We start from the raw sequence: 14,344 nt of genomic DNA, 5'->3' as shown, positions 1-14,344 counted from the left end.
CACAATGATGAGGATTTGGTTTTTAATTGCATGACTGTTAAAGAAAGCTACAAACATGGGTGGAAGTTTGATATGCTCTTTGGTTAATGCTTGGTTCTAGTTGTCATTTACGAATTCACATGTAATCATAAAGGAAAAAAAATCAGCTTTTGTAACATGCTTGAAGGAAGAAACTCAAACTTACGCTACAACCCTGAGAGACTTGAGCCTAAACTTTATTTGGAGAGTTATTAATCTGTGATTTCTTGTGTTCTAAAGTCGTTGCATAATCTCATTATTCTTTGCTTGGTTGCTACTTAGAATGCGTTTTATCACTTTAGTTCCAAATACTAGAACTCATGCCCGTTTCATTCAAAGCTTAAAATTGAATGCATAACATATATCAAGATGAAGTTGTATAGCAGTTACCACCAGAGCCAAAAGTCTTCATCCCATGCATATGTTTTGTAGGTTTAACCCCTTTTGAGCCTTATTTAGCCTATTTTCGTTGTTTGCCACATTATCCCCACCTAGCCTAGAATAGGACTATCCATACCCTTGTTCTTAAAGTATAGTGGAGCATGACTTAGAGGGAATTCCTTTTGATCAAACATATTGTAGAAATCAAGTGTGGGGGAAGGTTATGTACATGAGTAGGAAGAAAAGAAAAAAAAAAGAACAAAAATGTGAAAAAGAAAAGAAAAAAAATGGGAAAAAGAAAGAAATAAGTTGTGAAATAGGTGAGAAAGTACTCACAAGTATTGGTTGTTGAAGAAAGGGTCCAAAAAGTTTGAATATGACCCTAAGTATGTACGAAATCCCCTTAGTGTTTCGAGTAATTTGCTGCATTCAAAAGTGAATTCTAAGTTGATTTCATTGCTTTGCTTATTATTGCTTTAAGAACCTTTGTTTATCTTTACCTTTCTTTGTTAGCCAATACGCTTAGCCCCGTTACAACCCTTAGGGGGCGTTTGTTTGCCCTCGTTAATTCTCACTGGATTGGACTGGACTAAGGGTTAGTCCAGTCCCGTGTTTGGTACCTGGTGGGAGTAACTTTAATGGCACTAACCTTCACTCGCTCCGACTAACCATGGGATTAGGCGGTCTTAGTGAAACCCCTAAAAAACTATGGGATTGCTAGTCCCGTTCTCAAAATTGTCTGCATGTCGTATGAAAGCTGCAAGTCTCCATGCTTCTGGGCAACTCCATCTTCCCAGATTTGAAACGCAACCCACTCACAACCTAAATCTCAAAATCCAACCACCAAAATCCGAAGAAAAAAAAAAGAAGAAGAAGCAAAACAATAACATCAACAATCTCAATAGAAAAATTCTACCTTATTTTCGAAAATTCCCAGAAAATTCCCATAACGATTCCCTTTTCTCCAGAAAATTCCGGAGAGAAATGGATAGAGAAGGGGAGAGAGTTGGGGACGAAGAGAGATTAAGAGACAGAGAGGGAGGAAAAGGGTACAATTTTGCAGGAAACTTGGTCTTTAAGCCTTTTGCAGGAAAATGATGGGAGGAAAGCAAGAATTGGGGACGGAACCAAAGAGGAACAAAAGTAAAAACATCCTGGAGAGAGGTAGAAGTGTTTGTTCGAACTTTTAGGGAAAAACAAAGTTGAATTAATAATAAAATATTATTAGATATATATTAAAAAATATAATATTATAATTTGTTATTTTATTTAGTTTTTTAGTCCGACACTGCACCAAACGCTTCACTAAGTTAGTCCAGCTTAGTCTAATCTAAGACAGTCCAGCTTAGTCCCTAAAGCTAGTCCAGTCCGAGATAGTCCGGTGCAACAAACGCACCCTTAGACTTTAATCTTGGTTGTTGTGTGTTTCAATATGTGGAGTTTGGGATTGGTATGAGCATATGGTACCCCTGGTTCTCGCGTCTAAGTAGTGGCATTCCATTCATGAGATCATATCTATATACATTCATTAATAATTCCAGAAAGTGCTTTCTTTGTTTATAACATATGTGCGTGCTAGTCTACATGTTTACATCAATCTTCTCACATATACCTAGTATAGGGAGTGTAGTAAGAAAATCTGTGTGAAAATAGAGAGTATATCTAGTGAGGAATTGAGGGAATTCTCTAAGGCATGTTACTACATTTAAAATGTTGTTTTAATTGATTAAATGCGAGCTAGTGAGTGGTGACTACGATTAAGTATGTGCTCGAGGGTAAGGATAACTAAAATCTATGTGAGTAGTGATTTTTAACATGTCATGCTCATTGGAAATCCCTGAGGCAAACGTTTGAAGGTCTAGGTTATGTTTTGTTTGTTTTGTTTGTTTCGTTTTGCTCGAGGACTAGCAAAAACTAAGTGTGGGGGAATTTAATAGGAGCATATTTATGAGACTTAGTTAGCTTGTTTTCTTGCATTTTCATAGTTAGTTTGTGTTTATTATAGTGATTTAAGCTATTTTCGTGTGTTTGTAGGTCCAATTGACAAAGTTGGCAAGAAAGTGCAATTTGGAGCATTTTGAGGCATTTTTGGGCATCAAATGGATAGTTTATGCATGGAGCAAGATGGATGGACGAATTTGAAGTTCAAGAGGCTAGGAATGTGCTGAAAAGATGAAGAAAATAAATTCAAGACAAAAAAGATAAGGAATCAGCTAAAAAGAAGGAACATTATCCAAAACCTTATCCAATCTTATCTTATCCTATCCTAATCTAGTCTTATCCTATCTTATCTTATCTAAATCAGTTTTTGCCTTAAATCTAGCTGCAAGAAGACCTAAATATCTGATTTCTAGAAGGCTTATCCTTTCCCTACATTTATCCAGCACCCTTATCCTTCTAGAACCCCTAAATTGGTGCTGAAACATCATTTCCAGAAGTCCCTACAAATCTGGCGCCTCCCCCTCTTCTAGAAGCTCTAGAACCTGCAACCCTAATCCTTTTCCCTCTTGAATTAGGCCAAATTTATCCCTTTCCTTGCAGGAATTTATGCCGCACCATTCTAACCTAATCCCCTTTGGTTTCTGATTGTTTTAACCCATTCCACTTGGGTTTTGGATACACAAACCTTGTCTGAAGGAAATTTTGTGAAAAACATGTTCATTTAAGCAACATCTATAGCATGCAATTAACAAATTAAAGGCAGAATCATGCTTGCATGCACTCAAAACAAAGCATTACCCATGAAATTTAAAGCCTAGTAGTTAGGTGAACCAAGACTCAACTCAAAACAAAGTGACTTGAGAAATTATACCTTTGTTGGTTCCTCTTTGCATAAGCAAAGGATAATCACCCCAGAGATAGGGCCTTCATTCCTTGCTTCTTAGCTCCATGGATTTGGATGGAAGAATTGGTTTCTCCAAGTTCTTAAAGTTGAGAACCTCTAAGTCTCCACACCAAGGAAAGATTGATGAAGAAATGAGTGACCTAGAGAAAGTAAGATTGCTAGCTATGTTCCTCTAGGGTGGTCGGCCTCTTAGAGAGAAAAGAGAGTTTGTGTTCTCATCTTTTCTCCAAAAGAAACCCTAAATGAATTTTGGCTATAAAGTCATATTTATACCTTCCTTCATTGGAGTGGCAAACTTGTAATTAAAGCAAGTTCACTACCCTCCTCTAAATGGCCGGCCTTAAGGGTTTACTGGGCTTTCAAGCCTTTTGTTTATTCAAGTTGTCATACAACTTGAGTTAATGGGCTTGACATTCAAATCCCATTGGGCCTTGCGGCCCAAAACTAACCCTAGGTCTAAAACGAACTTATTCGTTTGATTAATTAACATATTAATTAATTCTAGCCATGAATAAATAATTAAACCATTTAATTATCCTTACTCATCTCCGTTGTTTCTTCAATCTCTACCTTACACGGTGTACGATCCATTAGGTTCCTTTTAGCGAGGCAGTGGGCGATTAGAACTCTTTCAAATCGATTGTGTATTGAAACTTACTTTCAATTCTCCCTTTAGTGATTAAACACGTTTAGGGCTTCCACAAACCATGAGTGACACCTAGCAGTATGTCATGGTTACCCAAGCTAATCAGAAGAGGTGGAGAACCTATTCAGTTTAGGATTACAATGCAATACGGTCTTTCTCTAATACAACACGCTTGATCACATTATTTGGTTTGATAGTTTATTCATGTCTACTAACCAATGTGATTCATTTACTTATATGATTACTTTGAATGTGATTTGGAATGACTTCCTAAATCTCATTCATACTCTGGCCATAGATTCTTAATCATATTGATGCGAAATATATAAGCACACAAATTAAACCCTCTTTTTATCAAATGTAGTAAAGTATGTAAGTAGGGATCGTTCTAGGCCGGGGATTAGGAGGGATTGCTAAACACTTGAAAACTGACTTAAAAACATAAAAATAAAATTTAAAACACTAACTAGACTCAAAGAATGCAAAACTATACTTTAAAATACTTAAACAAACATAAAACTCAAAACAGCAACCTAATGACTCAAAACTACCTAAAAACCACTTTCTGGGCAGTTTTGAGAACCTAACAAGAACTTGGACGAAGTTGGATAAAAACTTGAATAAAAACACTTAGAAACACAAATCAAAACACTTTCTAACTAATCTAAGACTTCAAAATAAAGGGGGATTTGTTTTGGACGAAAATTGAAAACAAAACAGAAACTTTAAAACAAAACAGATTGTAAAACGTTTTTGGATGGAAAGGATGGATAAAAGGCTAGTTAGGAGGTTCTTCTCCACACATGACACACTTGCAAACAAAATGATTTTCAGTTGTTCTTTCAATAAATTATGAAACTCAACACCCCAAGTTAATTAGATACGCTTAAATTAACCTTCAAGTTCTCCTTAAGTTAATGAATTGGATGGAAAAGCGCATACAACAATTCAAAGCATTCCTCAAAGGTTCCTTACGTGATGAGCACAATAAAGATACAATCAAGAATCATGAAGCACAATGAGAACTATAAGTGTTGACGAGGCATTCGTTACTATGATGAGCATGAAACTAGTGCCAAGAATTCATTCAACGCGATCGTTTTCAAGCGACCTTCACTACTTGTGATTATAAGATTGTAACTATTAGGTGAAACTCCCTCATAATCTAGCATCATATTCATGCATGAAAACTAAGCGTGCACTCTCAATCAACATACACAAATAAGTTATCAATCAAGTAGATGAACGAATTGAATCCGCAACTTATGAAATAACAACTGAATGTAATCAAATCATATTGCAAGCATGTACATGGTTTCAAATCACCCCCCAACTAAGGGGGTTTAGTTCCTCATTCTTGCAATACAAAGATACATAAAATTAGACATTAAAATCAAAGGAAAGAAAACACCTAAAATGCTCCAACTTGGAAAGCAAGTGCATCAATGGATCTCCCTTCCTCCTTGTTGCGGCATGAAGCTTGTGGACAGATTTTTGGGTGGATTTATGGTGTAGAATGGATGGGGAATGATATGGAGGGGTTTAGGGTGAGTGTGGAAGAGTGTTTGATGGTTGGAAGGTGGTGGAAAACTAGGCAAAGAGGGTGGAAGAAGGTGGAGTGGTTGTTATGTTTTCTAGGCACTAGAATGGTGTTTTTGGGGTGTTTTGCTTCCTAGGGTGTGTAAGGACGAATTTCTGTGATAAAATGATGAATATGGGGGATTGTGTCTTTGGCCAAGGGGTGTAAACATGTATTTATAGGCCCCAAAAACCTTAGAAAATAAGGTTAGGTTAAGGATGAAATGCATGGCAATTTGTGTGTGTGGTGTGCAATGGTCCAAGGGTGAAAATGAAGTAATGATGCAAAGTGTGAAGGGTAAAATGGAGTGGTGTTGTAGCTAGGGAGCATGAATGATTGTGTACATTGCATAGAGATGGAAAGGGAGGTGAAATGTGTCAACAAATGGGTCAAAGGTGCAACAACATGTGTTGCACATGGCATTGGATTCCAAATGTGAATGATGGAGCATCAATTGGTGCATGTAATGGATGTAAAGGTTGTCTAAAATCTAATGGGTGAAGGGAACAAGAGGTATCAAGCAATTGAGTGAAATAATTAAATGAATTAAAGCATGAAATCAGAAATTATGTAGGGGACAAGAGTGATCAAGCATGGTATGGAATCCAAAGGGAATTCTATGTGGTTTGCATGGCAAGGAATGCAAGTTGGGGTGACAGATTTTTGGGCTGTTTTCTTCATCTTTTGGACCATAATTCTTCATATTCTTGGCCTCTTTAGTTCTCAAATTCGTCCATCCACTTGGCCCATGCATTTGCTATCCATTCCAAGCCCGAAACATGCTCCAAAGGCCTCCAAAATGCATCTTCTTGCATACTTTGTACTTAGAGTCTTTCACTTTGCATGTGGGCTTCTTTGCATGTGTATGAGTTGTCATTATTTATCCTTGCAATTACACACACACACTTGCACACACATATGCCCAAAACGTCCATCCTCATGCATGCAATCCATTTGAGCCCAATATTGATCCAACATGCACCAAAATGCACTTTTCTTGCCAAGGTTGTTATTAAGACCTACAAACAAAAGAAAATGGCTTTAAACACTAAAATAACTAAAGAAACACAACGTAAACGCACAAGAACAAGCCAATTAAGTCGCATAAATATGCTCCTATCAAATTCCCCCACACTTAGCTTTTGCTAGTCCTCGAGCAAAACAAAGAAATAAAACGACACAAAACAAATAAAACACAACCTAAACCTTCCAACATTTGCCTCAGGGATTTCCAATGCACATGACATGTTAAAAATCATTATCCCCACAGATTTGAGTCATCTTTACACTTAAGCACATACTTAATCATAGTCACCACTTACTAGTTCACAATTAATCAATTAAAACAATGTTTTTGATGTAGTAACATGCCTTAGAGAATTCACTCAATTCCTTACAAGATATGCACTCAATTTTCACTCAGATTTTCCAACTACACACCCTATACTAGTTATATGTGAGAAGATTGATGTAGATATGAAAACGAATGCTCACATATATGTATCACAAAGAAAGCAATTTCTGGAGTTAATAAGCATGTTTAGATATGATCTCATGAATGGAATGCTATTACTTAGACGCGAGAACCAGTGACACCATATGCTCATACCAAATTCAAACTCCACAAATTGAAACACATAACACTCAAGATTGAAGTCAAAGGTTGTAACGGGCTTGGGGTGTTGGCTAACAAATGAAGGATAGGGATAACAAACGTTCTTAAAGCAATAGCAAGAAAAGTAATGAAATGAAAACTTAGAATTCACTTAGATTGCAGTAATCAACTTTTAAACACGAAGGGAAGATTCAAGCAATATTTAGGGCCGAATTCAATGTTTTGGACCCTTTCTTCAATAAGCAACACTTTAAAACTCTTTTTCACATATTTTTCAACTCCTTTTCTCTTCACAGCTCTTCTTCTTTTCATTCTATTTTTCACGAATCTTTCTTTTCTACTCGTGCCTTATGAATGATTTTGGCATACACACACACAAGAATCACTTCCCCCACACTTGTTTTCTGCCATACATTAATCAAAAGGAATTCAATTTGACTCATACTTTACTATGCTTCAAGAACAAGGGTATGGATGGTCCTAAACTAGGCTAGGTAAGGATAATGTGGTTTAACAAAGAATGTAGGCTATCAAGGCTCAATGGGGTTAACTTAAACATATAACGATATGGGATACATGGCAGTTTGGCTTTGGTGGTGGTAACTACACAACTTCATCTTGAATATGTGTTATGCAAATCAATAGCATGCTTTGAATGAAATAGGCATGAGTTCTAGCATTTGGAACTAAATGATGAAACGCCTTCTAAGTAATAACCAAGCAAAGAATAATGAGATCATGCAACGACTTTAGAAAACAATAATGCACAGATTTTAACTCTCCAAATAAATATTTAGGCTCAATTCTCACAAGGTTGTAGCGTTAGTTTGAGTTCTTTCCTTCAAGCATGTTACAAAAAACTAATTTTTTTCTTTTATGATTACATGTGATTTCATAAGTTATAACCACAATCACGCATAAATAAAGAGTAAATCAAACTTTCATCCATGTTTATAACTCTCTTTAACAGTCATGCAATTACAAACTGAATCCTCATCATTGTGTTGGAAGGTACCCTAAGACACAAATAAGCGCACAAAAACAACTCTTTTTTTTTTGGATTTTCAAAAACAATTTTTCAAATTTTTATGAATTTTTGGATTTTTATGTCAAAACACACTGAAACACTCCAAAACAGCTTAAAAATACTTAAAACAACAAGGAACAACACTAGAAGTAATGGGTGATAAATTTCTACGAATTTCATGCAAAACAATGGTTACTCCCCCCACACTTAAATCAAACATTGTCCTCAATGTTTCAAGCATATACTCACACCAAAAACAAGCAAATAACAAACGACAAATAAACATGACAAATATGGCAAAGTAAAAACCAGACAGAGTAGAGTTTAAGAACGCAAATCTGGTTTTGGAGATAGTTGATCTTGTTGACTTTCCACAGCTTTGAACTTGAACTGGATTGGAATTGTACGGCGAAGCTTTGCTGTTCATTTCCACGAAGTTTAATGTTAAAATCCTTTGCATATTTGTTAATGTTTCAAAATAGAAAGTCATAACCAAAAATAATTAAACAAGTAATAAAATAGACAATCAAACAGAATAAATGGGTTGCCTCCCTTAAAGCGCTTGCTTTAACGTCTTCCAGCCGGACGATGAACACCTTCACTTCTCCTTGGAACCCACGGCATGCAGTGGGATCTCCTCCACAACATGCTCCACAAAGTTCTCGTAGTATGGCTTCAAGCGATGTCCATTCACCTTGAATTCTTGCCCGGTTCTCAAGCTCTTAATTTGGACTGCACCATGTACAAAAAGATTAGTAACAACAAACGGGCCAACCCATTTGGAACGTAACTTACCAGGGAATAGACGAAGGCGGGAGTTGAACAACAACACTTTCTGCCCAATTTCGAAAGTCTTGCCTCGAAGCATCTTATCATGGAATGCCGTGGTCTTCTCTTTGTAAATTCTAGCATTCTCATAAGCTTCATGCCTTATCTCATCAAGTTCACTCAATTGAAGCTTTCGATGAATTCCAGCTTGGTCCACATTCAAATTGAAGGTCTTGATGGCCCAATGAGCTCTATGTTCTAATTCCACGGGAAGATGGCAAGGCTTGCCATACACAAGTCGAAAAGGAGACATACCAATGGGGGTCTTGTAAGCCGTTCGATACGCCCATAGTGCATCATCCAGCCGTAAGCTCCAATCTTTTCTATTTGGCCCAACGGTCTTCTCCAAAATCTGTTTGATCTCACGATTAGATACCTCGGCTTGGCCATTGGTTTGGGGGTGGTAAGGTGTGGAAACCTTATGCGTCACATGATACTTCTTGAGTAATGCCCCAATGGTACGGTTGCAAAAATGAGACCCTCCATCACTGATTAGCACCCTAGGCATCCCAAATCTAGAAAAGATATTAGTTTTCACAAAATCTGCCACAACTTTAGAATCGTTAGTTCGAGTGGCTTTCGCTTCCACCCACTTTGAAACATAATCAACGGCAAGTAATATGTAGGTGAAACCAAAAGATGAAGGAAAAGGACCCATAAAATCGATACCCCAAATATCAAAGATTTCAACAACAAAGATGGGTACCTGCGGCATTTGATCTTTTTGGCTAATATTACCTGTCCTTTGGCAGCGATCACATGTTAAACAGAAGGTTCTAGCATCTTTAAACAAAGTAGGCCAATAAAAACCACATTCAAGAACCTTAAAAGCTGTCCTTTGGGTGCCAAAGTGACCCCCACATGCATATGTGTGACAAAAACTTAAAATTGAGTGAAAATCTGATTCATGCACACATCTTCTTATAACCTGATCTGAACAATATTTCCACAAGTATGGGTCATCCCAAACATAAAATCTAGCATCCTTTTTAAGTTTATCACGTTGGAATTTGTTTAGGGTGCTAGGAACTTGTTTAGTCACCAAATAATTCACCAAATCCGCGTACCAAGGCTCACTTACCTGGATAGACATTAGTTGCTCATCGGGGAAGGTTTCAGAAATTGGCGATGCTTCCTCATGCACCATTCGACTTAGGTGGTCAGCCACCACATTCTCCACGCCCTTCTTATCCCGAATCTCAATGTCAAACTCTTGTAGAAGCAACATCCATCGAATTAGTCTAGGCTTGGCCTCCTTTTTTGTGAGTAAATACTTGAGAGCTGCATGATCAGTAAAAATAATAACTTTAGTACCAAGTAAGTATGATCGGAACTTATCTAATGCAAATACCACAGCAAGTAATTCTTTTTCAGTGGTGGAGTAATTTAATTGAGCATCATTTAGTGTCCTAGAGGCATAATAAATAACATGAGGTTGTTTGTTCTTTCGTTGCCCCAAAACAGCACCAATCGCATAATCCGAAGCATCGCACATCAACTCAAATGGAAGGCTCCAATCTGGAGGTGTGATAATGGGAGCCGAAGTAAGAGCTTCTTTTAATTGCTTGAATGCCATGGAGCATGCATCATCAAACTCGAAAGCCACCTCTTTTTGAAGCAATCGGCATAGTGGTTGTGAAATCTTGGAGAAATCCTTTATGAAACGCCTATAAAAACCTGCGTGACCAAGAAACGAACGAACCTCTCTAACCGAAGTTGGAGAGGGTAAGTGACGAACAAGGTCTACCTTAGATTTATCCACTTCAATGCCTTCTTCAGAAATAATATGTCCTAGAACAATACCTTGCTTAACCATGAAGTGACATTTTTCCCAATTAAGCACAAGATTCGTTTCAACACAACGTTTCAAAATTAAGGTCAGATTACTCAAGCAATGATCGAATGAATTACCAAACACGCTGAAATCATCCATGAATATCTCAATAATTTTCTCCACATAATCAGAAAAGATACTCACCATGCATCGTTGAAATGTCGCAGGGGCATTGCACAAACCAAATGGCATGCGCCTGTATGCAAAGGTGCCAAAGGGGCACGTGAACGTTGTCTTTTCTTGGTCCTCCGGAGCTATCACAATTTGGTTATATCCGGAATATCCATCAAGAAAGCAATAAAATTTATAACCGGCTAACCTTTCTAACATTTGATCCAGGAATGGCAACGGAAAGTGATCTTTCCTTGTCATGGCATTTAACTTCCTGTAATCAATACAAACACGCCAACCGGTCACCACACGAGTGGGTACAAGCTCTTGTTCTTCATTCTTCACCACCGTGATCCCGGACTTCTTTGGAACAACCTGCACGGGAGACACCCAACGACTATCAGAAATAGGGTATATAACACCACAGTCAAGCAATTTTATAACCTCCTTCTTTACTACTTCCAACATGGGTGGATTAAGGCGACGTTGAGCCTCCCGAGATGGCTTAGCTCCCTCCTCCAAAAGGATGCGATGCATGCACGTGGTGGGACTAATGCCTTTGATATCCGCCAAGGTCCATCCAATGGCAGATTTGTGCTCCTTTAACACCCTTATCAACTTGTCTTCTTCTTGGGCCGTGAGTGAGCTAGATATGATGACGGGTAGTGTTTGATCTTCTCCCAAGAAAACATACTTCAAGTGACTAGGTAATGGCTTCAACTCAAGTGTAGGTGGCTGCACAATGGATGGAAGTAACTTGTTAGCCAAAACCGAATCTAAAATTGAGAGTGAAGACTTACCAGAATGTGATGTCAATGACTCGAGGGCCGCGACCATTTCAAACACTTCACCACAAAGGGGCACGGCAATATGGTCAGATTCCATGCCGTGGGTTGCTTGGATTCCCCCACACTTGTTTCTTGCTCCTATGCCGTGTACTAAGGCTATTTCAAGTGCATCGTCGTTCATTCGATCCAAATGTACCTGTGCCAAAGAATCAACAATGTCAATAGCGAAACAAGAATGGTCCTCCATTGGATATTTAATGGTTTCAGAAAGATTAAAACGAATAATGTCTCCATCAAACTCCATGGTTAATGTTCCCATAAACACATCTATTTTTGTTCTCGCTGTTTTCATGAATGGTCGGCCTAGCAAGATTGGCAATGATGGAGCATGGCTTGAATCCTCCATTTCTAAGACATAAAAATCTGCAGGAAAGATAAGATGATTGACCTGCACTAAAACATCCTCAAGGACTCCCTTGGGATAAGCGTTAGAACGATCGGCCAATTGAATTATCACGCCATCTTGTTTTAACTCACCAAGGTTCATTGATGCATAAATGGAATATGGCATAACATTAATAGAAGCACCTAAATCTAACATGCATTTTTCAAATCTAGTGTTTCCAATTACGCATGGGATAGTAAAGCTCCCTGGATCCTTACACTTTGGAGGTAACTTCCGTTGCAAAACCGCAGATACATTTTCACTTACCTTCACAACTTCTTTGTTTGAAATTCTTTTCCTAGTTGTGCATAATTCTTTTAAAAACTTTGCGTACCTGGGCACTTGCTTAATAGCATCAAGTAAAGGAATGTTCACTTGGACTTTTCGAAAGGTATCCAAAATGTCCTTTTCGCTTTCTTCTTTCTTCGATTGTGCAAATCTACGAGGGAAAGGAACATTGGGCAGATTAGTGTTCGAAATCACAACATTTGGAACATTCTTACCTGAGGTGGACGGATGGGATGTCTTAGATGGCTGCGGCATGGGTGATGGTACCCTTGCCGTGGGGTAGGTGTTCTCATCTTCCTTGAGTTGTATCTTCTCATCTTCCTTGTTTCTCACCTCTTTTCCACTTCGTAATGTGATAGCCTTTGCAGATTCGAAGCCACCCTTTGGATTGACCACCGTAGTGCTTGGTAACTTACCATTTTCACGGAATTGCCCCAAAAATTCGGCCATTTGTCCCATTTGCTTCTTCAGCTCATTAACCTCCTTTGCTTGGTTCTGCATTCCCTGCGCCATGGTGGTTAGTAACTGATATGTTTTATCATCATTCATAGACGTACCTGGGTTGGTTTGGGAAGATTGTGCCTGAGGAGGTGGTTGTGGTTCCATTGGCCTTGGAAAGAAACCCGGGGGTTGTCGGAATCCACTTTGTTGGCCATATTGTGGTGCATCTCTCCATCTGAAATTGGGGTGGTCACGCCATCCCGGGTTGTATGTATTGGAGAAAGGATCATTCCTTGGTTGGTTTTGATTCCCATAACCCACAGCATTGGCCGATTCCCATCCTCCATTCTCAATTAATTGAGGGCATTGATCAGATTGGTGTCCTTGAATGGAGCATACACCACAGATTGTAGTTCCTTGCGTTTTGGGGCCTTCAACCAACTGCGATAACATAGACGTAAGGTTAGCCATTTGGGATTGTAACTCAGAAATAGAACTTACCTCATTGACATGATGTGGCCGTGGGGTGTCTCTTTGCCCAACACCTTCATATTGTTGTGCATTGAGTGCTCGATTCGCAATGAGAGTTTTGGCATCCCTAGGTGTCTTATCCACTAGAGCTCCTCCCGCGGAAGCATCCAACATTTGTCGTTCAAGTGGTAAAAGACCTTCGTAAAAGTATTGAAGAAGTAACTCCTCCTTCATCTGATGCTGTGGACAAGAAGCAACAAGTGATTTAAATCATTCATAATAAGATGGAAAAGATTCACCTTGGCTTTGCTGAATTCCACTTATTTTTTTACGAAGAAGAATGATACGAGAAGTTGGGAAAAACTTCTCCAGAAACGCCCTCTTCATACTCTCCCAAGATGTAACTGTACCGGGAGCCAACTCGTATAACCAATCCTTGGCTTTGTCCATTAAAGAGAATGGAAAAGCCTTCATCTTTAAAATACTTCTGTCAACGGTAATCGGAGTCATACTTGAGCACACCACTTCAAATTCCTTCAAATGTTTGTTCGGATCCTCCATGGAAAGCCCATGGAACTTTGGAATGTGGTGGAGCAAACTTGACTTTAACTCGAACTCTTCGGTTTTACCTTGAGCAGCCATGGGATATTGGATACACAATGGTGCGGCATTATCCAAACCCGAGGCGGCAAGCTCCTTGAGTGTACGGTTGTCCATGGCTATACCTTGCTCTTCTAATTCAGGCTCGGGACTAAGAGGATTAGACTCTTGCAATTTCTTTTTCCTTCTCAAAGTCCTCTCAAAATCACCGTCAAAGTCGGAGATATGCTCACGAACAGGTTGTGAGCTACGGGTCATAAACTAGTACCTAAAAACAAAGAAAACAAAACAAATCAGCAACTTAAACAGAAACTTAAACAAAATACAATAATTCGAAAGAAAACAATCCAAGAGATTAGCAAAGTTGCTAATCCCCGGCAACGGCGCCAAAATTTGATGCGAAATATATAAGCACACAAATTAAACC

At 38.6% G+C, this 14,344-nt stretch overlaps 1 protein-coding gene across 1 annotated transcript; it reads right to left on the bottom strand.

The window, feature by feature from the left end:
• Nucleotides 1–5,140: 5,140 nt before the first annotated feature.
• On the bottom strand, nt 5,141–13,487 carry LOC126589425 (uncharacterized). The gene is made up of 2 exons (XM_050254715.1): nt 10,918–13,487; nt 5,141–10,220 (listed from the first exon to the last, which is right to left on the bottom strand). Exons 1-2 carry the CDS (start codon nt 13,315–13,317, stop codon nt 10,176–10,178), a joined length of 2,445 nt encoding a protein of 814 aa, XP_050110672.1. The 5' UTR covers nt 13,318–13,487; the 3' UTR covers nt 5,141–10,175.
• Nucleotides 13,488–14,344: the final 857 nt, after the last annotated feature.

Source organism: Malus sylvestris, chromosome 11, assembly GCF_916048215.2.
Source record: "Malus sylvestris chromosome 11, drMalSylv7.2, whole genome shotgun sequence".
Taxonomy (NCBI): domain Eukaryota; kingdom Viridiplantae; phylum Streptophyta; class Magnoliopsida; order Rosales; family Rosaceae; genus Malus; species Malus sylvestris.
This window is presented reverse-complemented; position numbering and strand designations above follow the sequence as displayed.